Source organism: Octopus bimaculoides, chromosome 9 (assembly GCF_046866305.1).
Source record: "Octopus bimaculoides isolate indiv1 chromosome 9, ASM4686630v1, whole genome shotgun sequence".
Lineage (NCBI taxonomy): Eukaryota > Metazoa > Mollusca > Cephalopoda > Octopoda > Octopodidae > Octopus > Octopus bimaculoides.
The window spans coordinates 7323691-7341190 of NC_142936.1; the positions used below are offsets into that span (position 1 = coordinate 7323691).

The 17500-nt window shown below is 39.1% G+C and overlaps 1 protein-coding gene across 1 annotated transcript in view; it reads left to right on the forward strand.

Moving 5' to 3' along the window:
• Nucleotides 1-17305, forward strand: part of LOC106867999 (scavenger receptor cysteine-rich domain-containing protein DMBT1) — a 47077-nt gene extending 29772 nt beyond the window's left edge. Inside the window, exons 26-39 of the mRNA XM_089358100.1 lie at nt 128-291; nt 994-1138; nt 1473-1636; nt 2122-2266; nt 3045-3208; nt 5888-6032; nt 6820-6983; nt 8527-8677; nt 9648-9811; nt 11661-11799; nt 12386-12549; nt 14198-14342; nt 15763-15926; nt 17153-17305. Coding sequence (XP_089214226.1) covers nt 128-291; nt 994-1138; nt 1473-1636; nt 2122-2266; nt 3045-3208; nt 5888-6032; nt 6820-6983; nt 8527-8677; nt 9648-9811; nt 11661-11799; nt 12386-12549; nt 14198-14342; nt 15763-15926; nt 17153-17166 — 2032 coding nt within the window. The 3' untranslated portion in view covers nt 17167-17305. The remainder of the gene's footprint in view (nt 1-127; nt 292-993; nt 1139-1472; nt 1637-2121; nt 2267-3044; nt 3209-5887; nt 6033-6819; nt 6984-8526; nt 8678-9647; nt 9812-11660; nt 11800-12385; nt 12550-14197; nt 14343-15762; nt 15927-17152) is intronic.
• The last annotated feature ends 195 nt before the right edge of the window (nt 17306-17500 follow it).

Sequence of the window (17500 nt, forward strand, 5' to 3'; positions counted from 1 at the left end):
ACTCCGAGAGTGTAGTGGGTGCTTTTACGTGCCACCGGCACATATGTATATTCCATGTGCAGACCATTGATTTTAAGGTAAATCTCTTTTCTGTTTATTTTTATGAATCATTCTCTTTCTCTTTTAGTGATGGCATTGCTTATAAAAATGCAAAATATGGCCCCGGTACAGGACCAGTATGGCTGCACAATGTTAACTGTAATAGTAGCGAATATTCCATTGCGAACTGTAATCGACTTGACTGGAACTCAAGCAAATGCCAACATTCCCAAGATGCCGGTGTATTTTGCAGTAAGGAATTTTACTTATCTTTGATCTTCTTTAATCTTCTTTTGTCTTCAAGTGAAATTATAGGTAAATAAACAAATGGGTGCGGGCATGGCTGTGTTGGTAACCACATGGTGTTGTGTTCATTCCTATTGCACGGCACCTTGGGCAAATGTCTTCTACTATCCATAGCCGAAGACCGACGAATACCTTGTGAATGAATTCGGTAGACGGAAAATGTATGGAAGCCCATTGTGTATACACACACACACACACACACACACACACACACACACACACACATACACGTGGTTTGATAAAAAGCAAACTGACAGAAAATGTACCAATCATCAAAAAATAAGTGCTGGAGTCGAGTTGATTGACTAAACCCTTTAAGGTGATGCAGCACCATGCCCACAGTCCAATGACTGACACGAATAAGAATTATAAAACATAAGGATATCCTTTAGGACTTCCATAGTTAGAAGAGAGCAAGGGCGATCCTCCCCAGGAGACTGCAGTGTTGGGTTTCCTGCATAAGCCTATATAGACTGTTTTCCAGGGGAGCGACAAAGTCTACGGCTACCCCCAGGCACCACCCCAGTTGTGTCACTTTTCTTTCATGATTTAAATGCAAAAAGTAAAATTTATAATTCTCTGATTAATGAGTAACTTTTGTAATATATGATGTACGTTTTTTTTTTCCCCTCATCTTTCTCTTTGCAGAAGAGGTCGCGATCAAACTTCTTGGCTCTATGGTTCCTGGACTGGGCAGAGTGGAAATCGGTATTGCTGGGAAATGGGGTACTGTATGTGAAGACAACTGGGATCGAAGTGATGCCCTGGTTGTCTGCCGTATGCTTGGCTATCAGTAAGTACACAATTCTCTACCTACATAAATAGTACAGAAATTTTCGTACTTCGATATATGAAGATAGATAGATACACATATACATATATCTATATATGCATATACATGTACATACATATATCTATCTATCTATCTATCTATCTATCTATCTATCTATCTATCTATCTATCTATCTATATATAATATATATATAAATATATATATATATGTATGTATGTATGTATATATTTTTCAATGTGTATGAATAACAAGGAAAATCCAGATGAATTGTTGATACTGTTATTGTCTTAAAGTGTTTTTTATGTAACATTGCAACATCCTCCTTTAATTACAGTGATGCAGTGGCCTACACTAATGGCAAATTTGGAAGAGGTAACCATTCAATAGTCCTTGACGAAGTGGAGTGCCTTGGCAACGAATATTCCATTGCCAACTGCAGCCATAGCCCATGGGGTCAATCCCATTGCAAGTATCCAGGTGCAGCTGGTGTCCATTGCTGTAAGTAGTGGTAATTAATGCATTATTTACTTAATAAAAAAATGAATTAATTAAAATAGTCATTTATGTATTATACTTAATGTATACATTATGTATTATAATACATTTATGTATTATAGGCACAGGAGTGACTGTGTGGTAAGTAGCTTGCTTATCAACCACATGGTTCTGGGTTCAGTCCCACTGTGTGGCACCTTGGGCAAGTGTCTTCTACTATAGCCTCGGGCCGACCAAAGCCTTATGAGTGGATTCGGTAGACGGAAACTGAAACGTCTCCTTTCATTTCCAGTGCATCACTTACTATGCTACAGGTAGCTAGATGTTCATAATATAAACATAAAGTGAAATTGCTACAAGAGTCGATGTCATGACTAAAAAACGCCTTTGAAGAAAATGCCTCAGTAAATCTGCAGTCGAATGAACGAGGATAATAAAAATGAATAAAAGGATACATTTGTTTATAGACTCTTTTTTTTTCATTGTAGTAAATGTCACGACTCGATTAGTTGATGGCACCAACAGAAGCAACGGCCGCGTTGAGGTATTTTATAACGGCGCCTGGGGCACAGTGTGTGAACGAGGATGGGACCGAAGAGATGCGTTAGTCATCTGCCGTATGCTGGGATACAGGTAAGAAATCAAAGAAATGGAGTGATGCCTAGTTTTGATAATATACCTCATGATCAGGGTCGATATCGATATCCAGTTTCGATTTCTGGTCTCAGAGCCACTGCATTATTTAGCCGAAGGGAAGGCGGCGAGCTGGCAGAACCGTTAGCACGTCGGACAAAATGCTTATCGGTATTTCGTCTGTCTTAACGTTCTGAGTTCAAATTCCGCCGAGGTCGACTTTGCTTTTCATCCTTTCGGGATCAATAAAATAAATACCAGTTGAGTACTGGGGTCGATCTAATCGACTATCCCACTACCCTCAAATTTCAGGCCTTGTGCCTATAACAGAAAGAATTATTTAGCTTAAGGGAAATCTACGAAGATCACAAAATTCTCAGGTTCTTATCCTTAAATTTGTTCTTGGATGGATGGATGGATGGATGGTTCCATGCGTACATGGATGTTTCCATTGGGATTTATTTTTATGCTTTGTCCCTTGGAGAATTCAAGCAGGTCAGAATAGTGGCAAGGCTCTTTTGCTTAAGTGAAGACAATGCTTGAGGGGTTGCAGTTACAATCACCACCACCCCTACCACCACCACCACAATCACCACCACCACCACCACCACCACCAAAACCACCACCACCACCACCACCGCCACCACCGCCGCCACCACCACTACCACCACCACCACCACCACCACCACCACCACCACCACTACCACCACCACTACCACTACTACTATTCGTAATTATTTAATTGTATTTTTTTGTTTTATTGTTGTTGTTCTTGTAGTGATGCTACGACTAAACCATTAGGAACTTTTAAATCCGGCTTTGGATCAATCTGGGTGGATGAAGCCAATTGTAGCGGCTCAGAACAATCTATTGCTGGCTGCACCGGAAATATCTGGGGGACGACTGAATGTAATCACAAACAGGATGTTGGTATAGCTTGCCGTAAGTATTTCTTCGTTACTTTTTTGGTGCACTGTGGTGGCTGTGTGGTTGAGAAGCTCGCTTTGCAACCACTTGGTTTTAGGTTCAATCCCCCACTACGCGGCATCTTGGGAAAGTGCCGTATATTATAGCGTTCGGGCCGACAAATGCATTGTGAGTGAATCTGGTTGATAGGAATAGTGTGTGTGTGTGTGTGTTTGTCCCCGCAACTATCACTTGACAACCGATGTCGGTTTGTTTACGTCCCAGTAACTAAGTAGTTCGGCGAAAGACGCTGGAAAGAATAATAATAATAGCAAACTTTAAAACAATAAGAACTGGAGAGGGTGGAGAGCAGTTCATTCGGCTATGCCCTTTATAACGGTAGCCCAACATGGCTGCAGTTCAATAAGTGAAACAAAAAACATATGTAGAAGAATTCAAGATATAAATGGTTTGACAACATCTTGAGAGTTCGTCTCCTTGTTCAATATATATATATATATATATATATATATATATATATATATATATATATATATATATATATGTACACATACATATATATGCGAGTGATTGGATGAACAAAAGAAGGGCACTCAACACATTTCTAATTTCCAATGACTGAAGATTAACATCACGCATTGAAACTTAAAGTACCAAGGAATTTGAATCAAACTGTTCTGATCCACATAGAGAGAGAGGGAGAGGGAGAGAGAGAGAGAGAGAGAGAGAAAGAGAGAGAGAATACGTTAATGTGCTGATTACATGTTAATTATATTTTACAAAAGATCAAGATCTCTCAATTATTATCTAACATAAACGATGAGAAATCGATACAATATGGTATTGGAACTAGGTTTTGGAATTGTTCTGTCCTCATAATCGAAGTCTACTTCAAGACAAACGTTATTTTGGTCAAATATGCTAAATTAAAATGGGTTGATTGAGTAAGTATTAAGCACAGTATTACCATAATCCAGCAAAATTAAATGGCTTTAAGAATAATAGAAGATATTGGGAGAAGTTGAAGTTGTCTTGTGTTTCTGTAACTGATATGGAATTCTAAAACATTTGTCAGGAAATTTACATTTTCGTTGTTTTCCCAATGTTTATTTCATGATTATGACTGATAATAGATTTTCTGGTTAAATGACAGCTATTAAGGTCCCGTGAGTTCTCATATCTCACAGTGACAAATTAGCATATCTGTTTGTTAATTTGTTAATAGCGAGGATAGGGCAGACGTATTGGAGCAGGAAATGAACTACATGCTTTTTTATAATCTCTTTGATAAAGCTGATTCATAAAACTTTCCGATAACAACGAAAGCAAATAGGTTGTTAAAGTAAAACGGAGAAACATTATTTTGTTGATTTAACTCTGAATATAATAACAGAACTAAACTAAAAATAGATTAATGATTGCCAACAAATGTTTAGGTCCTGTCAGCGTTTAACTATTTTTGATAATCTAAAATTAGGGATAATGAGTTCATTTTCTGCTTCCCACGTTCCCCTTCAATACCATATTAAAGCGGATACTAGTTATTAACTTATTTTGGGTAACCAGGCATAGCTGTGTCGTAAGAAGTTTGCTTCCCAACCACACATGGTTTAGGGTTCAATCTCTCAGCGTGGCACCTTGGGTATGTGTCTGCTACTATAGGCCCAGAACAACCATAGCCTTGTGAGTCGATTTGGTGGACGGAAATCGAAGGATGCCCACTGTATATATGTGTGTATATGTGTGTGTGCGTATATATATATATATATATATATATATATATATATATATATATATATATATATATATACATACATACGTATGTATGTGTGTGTCTCTTTGGGTTTGTGGCCATCTCCTAACCACCTGACAACCGGTGTTGGTTTGTTTATGTCCCAGTCATTTTCTTCAGCTCAGCAAAAGGGACTGATAGAATAAGTACCCTGACTTTAAACAAAACATAAGTATTGGGGTTGATTTGTTCGACTAAACCCTTTGAAGGCAGTGCCCCAGTATGGTCGCAGTCTAGTGACTGAAACAAATAAAAGATAAAGGATAAAAGATAACCATTTAAATGAATCACAGGCTCTTTTTATAAATAGGGTTGGTTCACGGGGAGCTATGGGAAGGATCTTTCCTAAGGGTTCTGTTCGATAATCACAAAACCAAGTTTGGTTAAAGGTTTTATGACCAAATGGATTAACCTCAGTATATCACTGGTACTTATTTTCATCAGCCTAGTGTAATAAGCTGTTCATCTGCAAAACTAAGAGGATTAGTCAAAAAGTAATGCCATTTTGTTTAGGACTGGTATAATTACCAACACAGGAACATGTATCATACATCAAAATGAAGCTGGTCCTCTGTGGATCACATCCCTACTTCTCAACATAGTCACCGTTTCTCTCAATAGCAATGTTCCACCATCGAATGAGAGCATGTATCCCTGCCCCGTAAAATTCTGTTGACTGTTCTTTGAGCCACTTCTTCACTACAGTTTTCACTTCCTTGTCACTGGAATAATGATTGCCTCTCGAACACTCTTTCATGGGGCTGAAGAGATGATAGTCTGAAGGCGCTAAATGTGTGTGTGTATGTGTGTGTGTTTAATCACCCTTCATGTAGGTATAATCGGTGTATGAGAAAATAAAAAGTCCCCTAACCCTAAACAAATGATGTTTTATTGCTTTGTAGGTAACCTCACTGTACGACTTGTGGCTGGCAAGACATCGGCAGAAGGCCGCGTGGAAGTATTTTTCAATGGCAAATGGGGAACAGTCTGCGATGATGGATGGAACGAAGATAGTGCTCTTGTGGTCTGCAGGATGCTAGGATACAAGTAAAAATTCTAAAAGATTTTTGTTTTGTTTTTGTTCTTTTGTCATATTTTATTTTTTTACTCCTAATTTCGACAGTACAGTCCCAGATAAACATGTATATGTTTTTTCTTCTTTTTTTATGATCAGTGTTGTAAAAGGTAAAGTTATCTTCTCAAGTCATGTTGACTCATAAGGGCCAGTTTCCCGGTTTCAATGGCATATATATATTCCCCACCTGGACGGGACACTGGTCCATCACAGCGTTACTCATTTTTGCCGGCTGAGTGGACTGGAGCAACGTGAAATGAAGTGTCTTGCTCAAGAACACAATGTGTCACCCAGCTCATGATCATGAGGTCGTGAGTTCGATAGCGCATTGCGTTCTTGAGCAGCACACTTTATTTCATGTTGCACCAGTTCACTCAGCTGGCAAACATGAGTTGTGCCTGTAACTCAAAGGATCGGCCTTGTCATACTGTGTCACGCTGAATATCCCTAAGAACTACGTTAAGGGTACACGTGTCTGTGGAGTGCTCAGCCACTTGCACGTTAATTTCACGAGCAGGCTGTTCCGTTGATCGGATCAACTGGAACCCTCGACGTCGTAAGCGACGGAGTGCCAACAACAACATGGTTGTCCCCTTTCACTCATAATGTCTTTCCTATATTACTCTCCAAGTTTTAATTTACACACATAAGACCAGTCCACGTAGAAACATACAATATGATAGAAACGAATCCCTAAACCGAATCTATGAAGATGCGAACATGCTAAAGATAAAGTAAATATTCCATCTGATGTTTCAGCGGTGCTATTTATTATGGTAAAGCTCGATACGGCCCTGGTACTGGACCCATTTGGATCGATGACTTGAAATGTTCCGGTAAAGAGCATTTCATTACAGACTGCAAATTCAATGATTGGGGCAAACACGATTGCAGCCATGCAGAAGATGCTGGTGTACTTTGTAGTGAGTATCATTTCATTGGTATTATTGTTGATTTTTATTATTTGTGTTGTTGTTGTTGTTGTTGCTGTTGCTATTGTCCATCTTGTTCTTGTTCTTGTTAGTGTTAATTTGTTTAGTGCCAGCTCAATCCTTGATATATGATATCACAAGGAGCTTCCAAATACTGATGCGTTAGCATTTCCAGTACAGCATGTCGTTTCCAAATTTCTGGCAGAGTGAATTGCATCATGGTTCTGTTTTTCTCACAGACGTTGCCCAACTGATCCTACTATACTGTGTAGTCAGCAAAATCAAAAACAAACAGCGTGCATACATGAAATAGCAAATATAAAATAGCGACAGTTTATCCATCGCACCCTGAATATATTCTAAATTAAATTTCCAGGTTGTCTCCCCTGACTTCCTTGGCCAGAATTAACCATAAAGCTATTTTTTCTTTCTTCAATACGGTTGTAATTTGAATTATATATAAAATTGCTTGGCCCATTAAATGCAGTGTAATTACATAATTAACTCTGAATTTACTCTGCAATTAATTATTTTGATAATGATTTATCTCTATTACATAAAACCTTGTAATTAATACACCAGCAAGGTCTCAGTTTGCACCATTGAGACAGATGTTATTTACTGTTGTTAGCTACTACTATCAGATCTACCATTTAACATATTGAAGTGTTAAGTAATTAGATGTCTCTTGGTCCCACACCAGTTTGTTTACTCAATTGATGTTTTGCTCTGTGTATTTTAGTATTGGGAAGTGTGTGTGTGTGTGTGTGTGTGTGTGTGTGTATGTGTGTGTGTGTATTGTAGTATCTCACAACCTAGTAAGAACTTCAGTTATTTTTTAATATAATCAATCTTTATAAGGTGGAGAGCTGGCAGAAGCGTTAGCACGCAGGGTGAAATGCTTAGCATTATTTCGTCTGTCTTTACGTTCTGAGTTCAAATTCCACTGCGATTGACTTTGCCTTTCATCCTTTCGGGGTCGATAAATTAAGCACCAGTTGCGTAATGGGGTCGATCTAATCGACTGGCCTCCTCTCCCAAAATTTCAGGCCTTGTGCCTAGAGTATTAACGAATATATATGTGCAGAAGAAGGCGGTGAGCTGGTAGAAACGTTAGCATGCCGGGCGAAATGCTTAGCGGTATTTCGTCTGCCATGACGTTCTGAGTTCAAATTCCGCCGTGGTCGACTTTGCCTTTCATCCTTTCGGGGGTCGATTAAATAAGTACCAGTTACGCACTGGGGTCGATATAATCGACTTAATCCGTTTGTCTGTCCTTGGAAAGAGGTGAGGGTCGGTGACAGGAAAGGCATCCAACTGCGAAAATTCTGCCTCAATGAATTCCATCCTTTCTTTCCAAGTATGGAAAAGTGTACATTAGGTAGTGGTGGTCGAGGGGGGGATGATGGTGATGATGATGATGATGAGTGTGCTGATGATGTAACAGGGACAGGAGTTGGGAGCACATTGACCCCCAACCCCAACAGTTTTAGGTTTGATATGCACCCAGCTCTTTCTGATTTATATTTTACAGGAAATATTTCGGTTCGACTGATGGATAAAGATAAACCCGGCATAAACAAGGGCCGTGTTGAAGTCTTCTTCAATGATACCTGGGGTACAATTTGCGACCATGGATGGGACGATGCTGATGCATTGGTGGTGTGCCAAGCACTTGGATTCAAGTAAGGATTTGGTTTCTTTATTTCTGTGACATGGAACAGGGATATTTAACGAAGCTTAATTATTAGTATATTCCTCTCTTCAAACCAATTAAAAGGTTTTCATTTATTTCAGGACCCCTTTGCAGATAAAATGTTTTTACAAAGGGTCAACTAGTTTTTACTTTGGAATCATGTATATCATCATCATCATCATTATCATTTAATATCCTTTTTCCATGCTGGCATGGGTTGGACGGTTTGACTGAAAACTGGTAAGCTGGGGAGTTGCACAAGATTCTGATCTGATTTGACAAAGTTTCTATGGCTGGATGTCCTTCCTAATGTCAACCACTCTGAAATTGTAGTGGATGTTTTTTTACGTGCCGCCAGCATGAGTGCCATTGACCTGACACTGGCATCGGCCATGACTAAGTCTCACTTGGCTTGTAAGATATATCTTGTGTGTTCATTTGACAGACGAAATACCGCTAACGTTTCTGCCAGCTCACCACCTTAAAATTTATCTCTTTATTGCCCACAAGGGGCTAAACATAAAGGGGACACACAAGGACAGACAAAGGGATTAAGTCGATTAGACCGACCCCAGTTCATAACTGGTATGTATTTAATCGACCCCAAAAGGATGAAAGGCAAAGTCGACCTCAGCAGAATTTGAACTCAAAACATAAAGACAGACGAAATACTGCTAAGCATTTCACCCGGTGCACTAACAATTCTACCAGCTCGCTACCTTATAATGGTTTCTAGCTATGACATAGCACTGCTTTTTGTCTATATTGTTGCAATTTGTCACTGATATTGAAACAAAAGGATGTAAATTGTAATGCTTCCTGCTATCTATATCATTGCTATTGTTGTTGCTGGTGGTGGTGGTGGTGTTGTCGTTTCTCTTCTTGTTGTTGGTGGTGGTGGTGTCGTATCTATTGTTGTTGTCTTTCATTTGTTGTTTGTGTGTATCTATTTACTGTAGCGGTGGTGTAGCATACAAAGCAGCCAAATATGGAGCAGGCAAAGGTCGTATCTGGTTGTCAGACGTTGAATGTATCGGGGATGAAAAATCCCTCGCTGAATGCAAGAAAAATCCCTGGGGTCTGAACCACTGCAAACACGATAAAGACGCAGCTGTTGAATGCAGTAAGTACACTGTTATCATCCTCACAGAGTATTTTCTGTGTTATTGCATCAACATCATCATCATCCTCATCATCACCTTCATCATCATCATCGTCATCTTCATAATCTTCGTAATCATCAGCTTGAATACCGTTTTAAGATGGAATTTGGGTCATACACTACAATAAGATCATCATCATCATAATCGTCATCATCATCATCATTATCATCATCATCATCCACTTCCTCTCTTCTTTTCCTCCTCTCCCTACTACTCTTCCTTCCCTTCTTGCTCTCTTATTCCCCTCCTCTTCTCCTTCCTACTCCTCTTCCTCTTCTCCTACCTACTCTTCCCCACTTCATCTTTTCACCTCACATAACACAGATAATTAATGAACTTCAGAAAGGCACTGGATAGATAGAAGCATTACAGCGACATCATTTTCATCCCATTCCAGCCTCGCTTCATCTCTCCTTGTAGACTTACAACATTCTACCCAAAGTTAAACCCACAGAAAACCTCCTTAATAAGGCGATTGGGCACCGTTATTTGAATGCTGATCATTTGATACAGCTGACTGAACATTTTGGTAACAGCACATTTTGGCACTGAAAGCACACACACACACACACACACACACACAGAGGCGCAAGTGTAGCTGTGAGGTAAGAAGTTTGCTTCCTAGCCACATGGTTCCGGGTTCAGTTCCACTGTGTGACACTTTGGGCAAGTGTCTTTCCCACCAGCCACGGAATGGTCAAATGCCTTGTGATAGAAACTGAATGAAGCCGGTTGAATATATACATCTATGTGTGTGTTAGTGTGCATGCGTGTGTTGGTGTGTATGCGTGTGTCTTTGTGTCACTGTTTGTCCCCCACCACCGATTGACAATCGGTGTTGGTGAGTTTATGCCCCTATAACTCAGCGGTTTGGCAAAAATGACTGATAGAATAAGTGCCACACTTAAAAGAAATAAATACAGGAGTTGATTTGTTCGACTAAGATTCTTCTAGGTGGTGCCCCAGTATGGCTACGGTCTAATGACTGAAACAAGTAAAAGATATAAAAAAAAAACACTTGCCCAGAAATATACACATATAGACAGAAAGAATGAGGGAGAGGAGGAAAAGAAGACAGAGACATAACAATTTATAAATTGAACACGACTGACATAAATACATATATATATGTACATACCGACATCTATATGTATACATACGTGCATATATGGGTACAGGACATCACAAAAAATGTTAAACACAATGAGAAACGAAAACTTAAAAACGAGGACAGAAAACAAACTTTTTTTCGAACAACGAAAAGAACAAACAGAGAAATGAGACATGTAACATAAAGAATATTACCCTTCTTCAGTTGTCCCTGTTCCATCTACTCCGCGTTTCGAAGGTAAGGACAATACGCGACTTCGTTGGAGCAGTCCTTCCCGTAAGCAAATTAATTAAAATTTGGAATTTTTTGCGGTGGGTGAAAGTGTAAACAAGAACAGGACAGTGAGAACAAGACAGTAAAACACAATAAAAACAAGACAGAACAGTGAAAACAAACGGTAAGGGCTGTTAGGCCAAGACGATAGAAAAATAAACACATAACACATAAACACATAAACACATAAACCCTTTCCCTCTCCTCAAACACATAAAAAGAAATATGCTCACACACATAAACAGAGAAGGAGAGGAAAGCAGAGAACAAGAGAAACATTAAAATAGAAAAAGCAGTAGAAGCTGTCAAATAAGTCAGCATCAAATCATCAGTGCCAGAACAATTCAACCCATAACGTCTCGTGCCCAGAAATCTCAACCTAGCCAACTAAATACTCTTCTTCCTTTCTTTCTGTTTCTCTCAAGGTCGGTTAAGGTTAACAGGAGGAAAGAACGATGTCAGTGGTAATGTAGAGATTAGCTTCAACAACCGCTGGGGTTCAATTTGTGATAACGGCTGGACAGACAAAGAGGCACATGTTGTCTGTAAAATGCTTGGATATACGTAAGTACATATACACGTGTATGTATGTATGTAATGTGAAGATGCTTGAGAGGAGTGGCAGTAGAAGTATAGAGTCAATGATTTTGCAAAGTTGTTTGAGGTGGGGGGGGGGTACATTTGGTAAGGATGAGTGATGAGCGACTGCCCAAGCAGCTATTGTATGGTGAGCTGGAAGATGGCATTATAAAAGGCTAAGGGAATAAACCCCAACAGAAAATCCAGAAGGAGGAACCCTAAGGCAGACATAACCAATATTTGGTATCCCCTGCTGCCCTGTGGATGCTGCAAGCATGTTGACTCGATCTCTCGTAAAGGCTTGTGGTACATAAAAGCACACATAATTATATCATTGACATGAAAATCATCAGCTATGGCCACTGGGACTGCCAGATCACTGCATCAACCCTAGTACTTGACTGGTACTTTATTTTATCAACCTCGTAAGGATGAAAGGCACAGTTGACCGTGGCAGGATTTGAACTCAGAATGTAAATCACTGCTAAATATTTTGTCCAACATGCTCAGTTTGTCACCTTATATATCTTTTATGCTAACATTTGTTTAAACGTGTATATTTTTTTGACAGAGATGGTGTTGCTTTCCTCAATTCCAACTTTGGCCAAATCTTCCATAAAGTATGGTTAGATAATGTCAAGTGTACCGGACATGAAATATCACTAACTCAATGTCGTAAAAGTAATTGGGGTGATACTCACTGCTCGAGTTCAAATGCAGCCGGCGTACAGTGTGGTAAGTATAACCCTTCCTTTTCAAGAACTGGATCTCAAAGCATTCATAAAGCTATTAATAAAAGTATGTAAATATTAGGTTGAAAAATCAATTTTGCGATTGAAAATGTTGAAGGTTGTCTCAAGAACGCAAACTCGATCTCCTGTAGACACAACAGGTATTCTATCTCCAATATTTTCCATCCAAACGAGATTTTCAACCCAATATTTAAATATTATTTACAGATATATGTATGCTTCAAGATTCACTTGTTTTAAAGCAGAATTATTTTATGTTCTCTCAAAAGTTTATAAATTCTCATGACATCAAGTACGGTACTGTATTTCCCAGCATACAAGTCAATGTCATACATCGTGTAAACATGTAATGAAAACATTGAAACATTATCATTATCTTCACAAATCCTGTTGCATTTCACATGCAATTTGTGGTCCTCCAAAGCCATCTTGGTGTGGATGTCGACCTACCTTTTTGGTGGGGCTGTAAATTTTGGTCAAAAAAATTGTATGCCGGTAAAAATACTAATTATTTCAGGTCAAGTACAGAAATATTTACATAATTACATAATTTATAATTTCATATAAGGCATGTTTATGTAGTCAATGGGTGCAGTAATGACCGTGCGGATAATTTATTTACTTCCCAACTATGCAGTTTCTGGAGTAATACTTTGGCATGACACACTGGACAGAGTCACAGAGTCTATACTACTAATACTACTACAGCATTAGATTGACCAATTCCAAGTGGAATTTAGTGAGGAAAGGCTAACGTACATCTCTCCACCGACGGGTTACCCAACTTACAGAGTCTTCGCTCGATACAATGCTCCTATAGCTGGGATATCCCAGAAACAGTTTTCAGAGACTATCTTTTACCATTCGTTATGTTGCTAAATTTCAAAATGAATGAAATCAAATCAAATGACCTTGTCCTTTTCTAACTGTTTGCCTTTCCTCACTACTTTAACCTACACATACTGACTCAAAGGGATGCCACCTTCAGCCGTTTTTGAACAAGAAAATCACACAACCACAACTTCAATCGCTGTTCTATCTAAAATTTTGGTGGCACACTTATTTGAACACTCAGAATGCATACCTACTAGTTTGTGTTATCCTGATGAAAACTGCTCATATCCTCAATGTATGTATATATATATATATATATGCGTGTGTGTGTATATACACACATATCATCCTCCTCCTCATCATCGTTTAACATCCGCTTTCCATGCTAGCATGGGTTGGACGATTTGACTGAGGACTGACAAACCAGATGGCTGCGCCAAGCTCCAATCTGATCTGACAGAGTTTCTACAGCTAGATGCCCTTCCTAATGCCAACCACTCCAAGAGTGTAGTGGGTGCCTTTATGTGTCACCGGCACAAGGTACTGGCAACGGCCACGCTCAAGTGGTGTTTTTTACGTGCCACCTGCAGAGGAGCCATTCCAGCTGGACTGGCAACGACCTCACTCAAATGTTTTTTCACGTGCCACTGGCACAAGTGCCAGGCGACAGTGGTATATATATATCCCCTTTATGTTTAGCCCCCTATGGGCAATAAAGACATATATAATATTTTATTTATTTTTGCTTCTTCTCCAATGTTATACGTCTGTGAAATAATATCTTATTTTGTCTAAAGGTTATCTACAAGGGAGACTGATCGGAGGTAAAACCCCACGTGAAGGCCGCATTGAGTTCAACTATGCCGGTATTTGGGGAACAGTTTGTAATATCAACTGGGACCAATATGATGCCCATGTTGCCTGTCGAATGTTGGGATTTAGGTAAGTATGACATATTACTAATATGTTAATCATTATGAAGACAGAACATAGCAGATAGTGAAGACAGTACACCATGTTTGAGAATATTGGGTTGGTTTTATAGGACTAATCACATTGGCTGTTTCATAATTAAGTAAATTAATAATTTTAACTACCGAATGTGCTTAATGAGGCTTTAAACCATGACAAGGTGGGAATAGACATCAAGAGGGGAGGAAGAAAATGTGTAGAGAAAGAATTTAGTGATATTAATATTTATAAGTTATAAGTCACCAATATCAGCCATGACTACGATTTCACTTGGCTTGATGGATCTTCTCAAGCACAACATATTGCCAAAGGTCTCAGTCACTAGTCATTGCCTCTGTGAGGCCCAAAGTTTAAAGATTATGCTTCACCACCTCATCCCATGTCTTCTTGGGACCACCTCTACCACAGGTTCCCTCCACAGTTGGAGATCAATGCTTCTTTACACAGCTGTCCTTGTCCATGCAGGGCATCACATGACCATACCAGCACAGTTGTCTCCGTTGCACACCACATCTGATGCCTGCATTGTAAAGCAGCAAGCTGGTAGAATCATTAACACACCGGCAAAACGCTTGCCAGCATTTCTTCAGTCTTATCATGTTCTGAGTTCAAATACTGCCAAGGTCAATTTTGCCTTTCATCCTTTTGAGATCAATAAAATAAAGTACCAGTTAAGTACAGGGGTCGATCCTCTTCCTCATCATCATCATCACTTAACGTCTGTTGTCCATGCTGGCATGGGTTGGACGGTTTGACTGGGCTGGCATGTTGGAAGGTTGCACCAGACTCCAGTCTGATTTGACATGCTCTTCCTAATGCCAGCCACTCCAAGAGTGTAATGAGTACTTTTATGTTCCATCGGCATGGGTGCCATTTGCATGACACTGGTATATGCCATGATTGCGATCTTGCTTGGCTTGATGGGTCTTCTTCTCAAGCACCACATAATGCTAAAGGTCTTGGTCATTGCCTCTGTGAGGCCCAACTGTCAAAAGGAACTCAACCACCTCACCTCAATGAGGCCCAATGCTCGAAAGGCACTCAACTACTATGCCTCCATGAGGCCCAACGTTCAAAGGTTGATTTTTTTTTTTACGTGCCACCAGCATCGTTGTACTTGGCTAGACAGGTCCTCTTAAGCAGAGCAGATCACCAAAGGTCTCGGTCACAAGTCATTGCCTTCGTAAGGTTCAAAGTTCGACGGTCATGCTTCACCACTTTAATGTAATTGTTTAATACCTTACCCCAAGAATTGCTGGCCTTGTGCCAAAACTAGAAAAGGATGTAAGTTATACTGATGAATCAACAATGTCTTGTTCCTCCGGCAAATATCTCTATAAATGACCAAATAATTACTATTTCTTATACACATCCTTTTAATATATTTCAGCACTGGTCAAGCAATTACTGATGGTCGTTTTGGTCCAGGGTCTGGTTGGATTTGGTTAGAAAATGTCAATTGTACCGGAAGCGAATCATCAATAACGTTATGCAATAAAAGTGATTGGAAATCAACAAATTGTGACCATTCCAGAGATGCTGGACTCATATGCGGTAAGTTATATTTGTGGTATTTGCACTCTTTTTGCCCAGGGTTTAAAATTTTCTTTTTAGCTGTTTTAAATTGGGGAGCATCATATGGAAGGAAGAAGTAAGCTTCTAAGTTTGTGCTCATATTTTGATTCCTAGATGTAGTAATTTCACTTCATTGATCTTACTTCCACTCTCAAGATATTCCTCATATATATATTTCATTTTCATTTCAAAGTTTCAGCTCAGAGCTGCGGCCATGCTGATGCACCAATATATATATATATATATATATATATATATATATATATATATATATATATATATATATATATATACAGGGTGTCCACAAGGTCTGGGTACAGGGAGTAAATAAAATCATAACATAGACATTTAAATACAAGAAATAATAATTTCTTAAAGTATGTGTTAATTCCCATGTACCCAGACTTTGTGGACACCCTGTATATAAAATAAAAAACAGAGGGAAAAAAATTCTTCACACGCAATTTCATCTTTTTCTACAGGTAAGACCCTGAAGTGACTATATATATAATGGAACAGTGATTTTGTTGTTGTTGGCACTCCGTCGCTTACGACGTCGAGGGTTCCAGTTGATCCGATCAACGGAACAGCCTACTCGTGAAATTAACGTGCAAGTGGCTGAGCACTCCACAGACACGTGTACCCTTAATGTAGTTCTCGGGGATATTCAGCGTGACACAGTGTGACAAGGCTGACCCTTTGAAATACAGGTACAACAGAAACAGGAAGAAAGAGTGAGAGAAAGTTGTGGTGAAAGAGTACAGTAAGAGTTTGCCACCATCCCTTGTGGGAGCCTCGTGGAGCTTTAGGTGTTTTCGTTCAACAAACACTCACAACGCCCGGTCTGGGAATCGAGACCGCGATCCTGTGACCGCGAGTCCGCTGCCCTAACCACTGGGCCATTGCTCCTCCACTGGAACAGTGATTATGCATATAAGAAAAAATAAACATTAGTCAAAGCAATTTGTTAGCGTTTTATGGCTTTTATAATTATTTATGTTATATAATATTATGTCATGTTATATATTATATTCATAGTATTTAGTGTAATATTATAATATAAATGAATTATTGGATTGTCAAACTTTGAGAGCATTATTATTGTTGTTGCTGTTGTTGCTGTTGCTGTCGTTATCGTTATATTACTCATTTATTGTTAAACGTTTCATCTGTCTTAAAAGATTCAATTTGTATTTTCGTTGCAGAATACACTGTTTGATTGATTTATCTCCCCCTACTTCCTGCACTGACTAATTGCTCTGAACATTGGGTTATCAGCCAGCAATTGCGAACATTCACGAAACTTCAAGCTTGTAATCAATAACATTTATAGAAATAAAGATAAATACAGAAAACAATTGAAAGTGTAAAATTTAAATACTTATATACTTTTCGTGTGTGTGTGTGTGTGTATATAAATATATATATATGTATGTATATGTGTGTGTGTGTTTGCATGTGTGTGTGTGTGTGTGTGTGTGTGTGAGTCTGTGTGTGCACACATATATATATATATACGACCCTCCATGTTTGTTATTGTTTGGTTTTCTTGT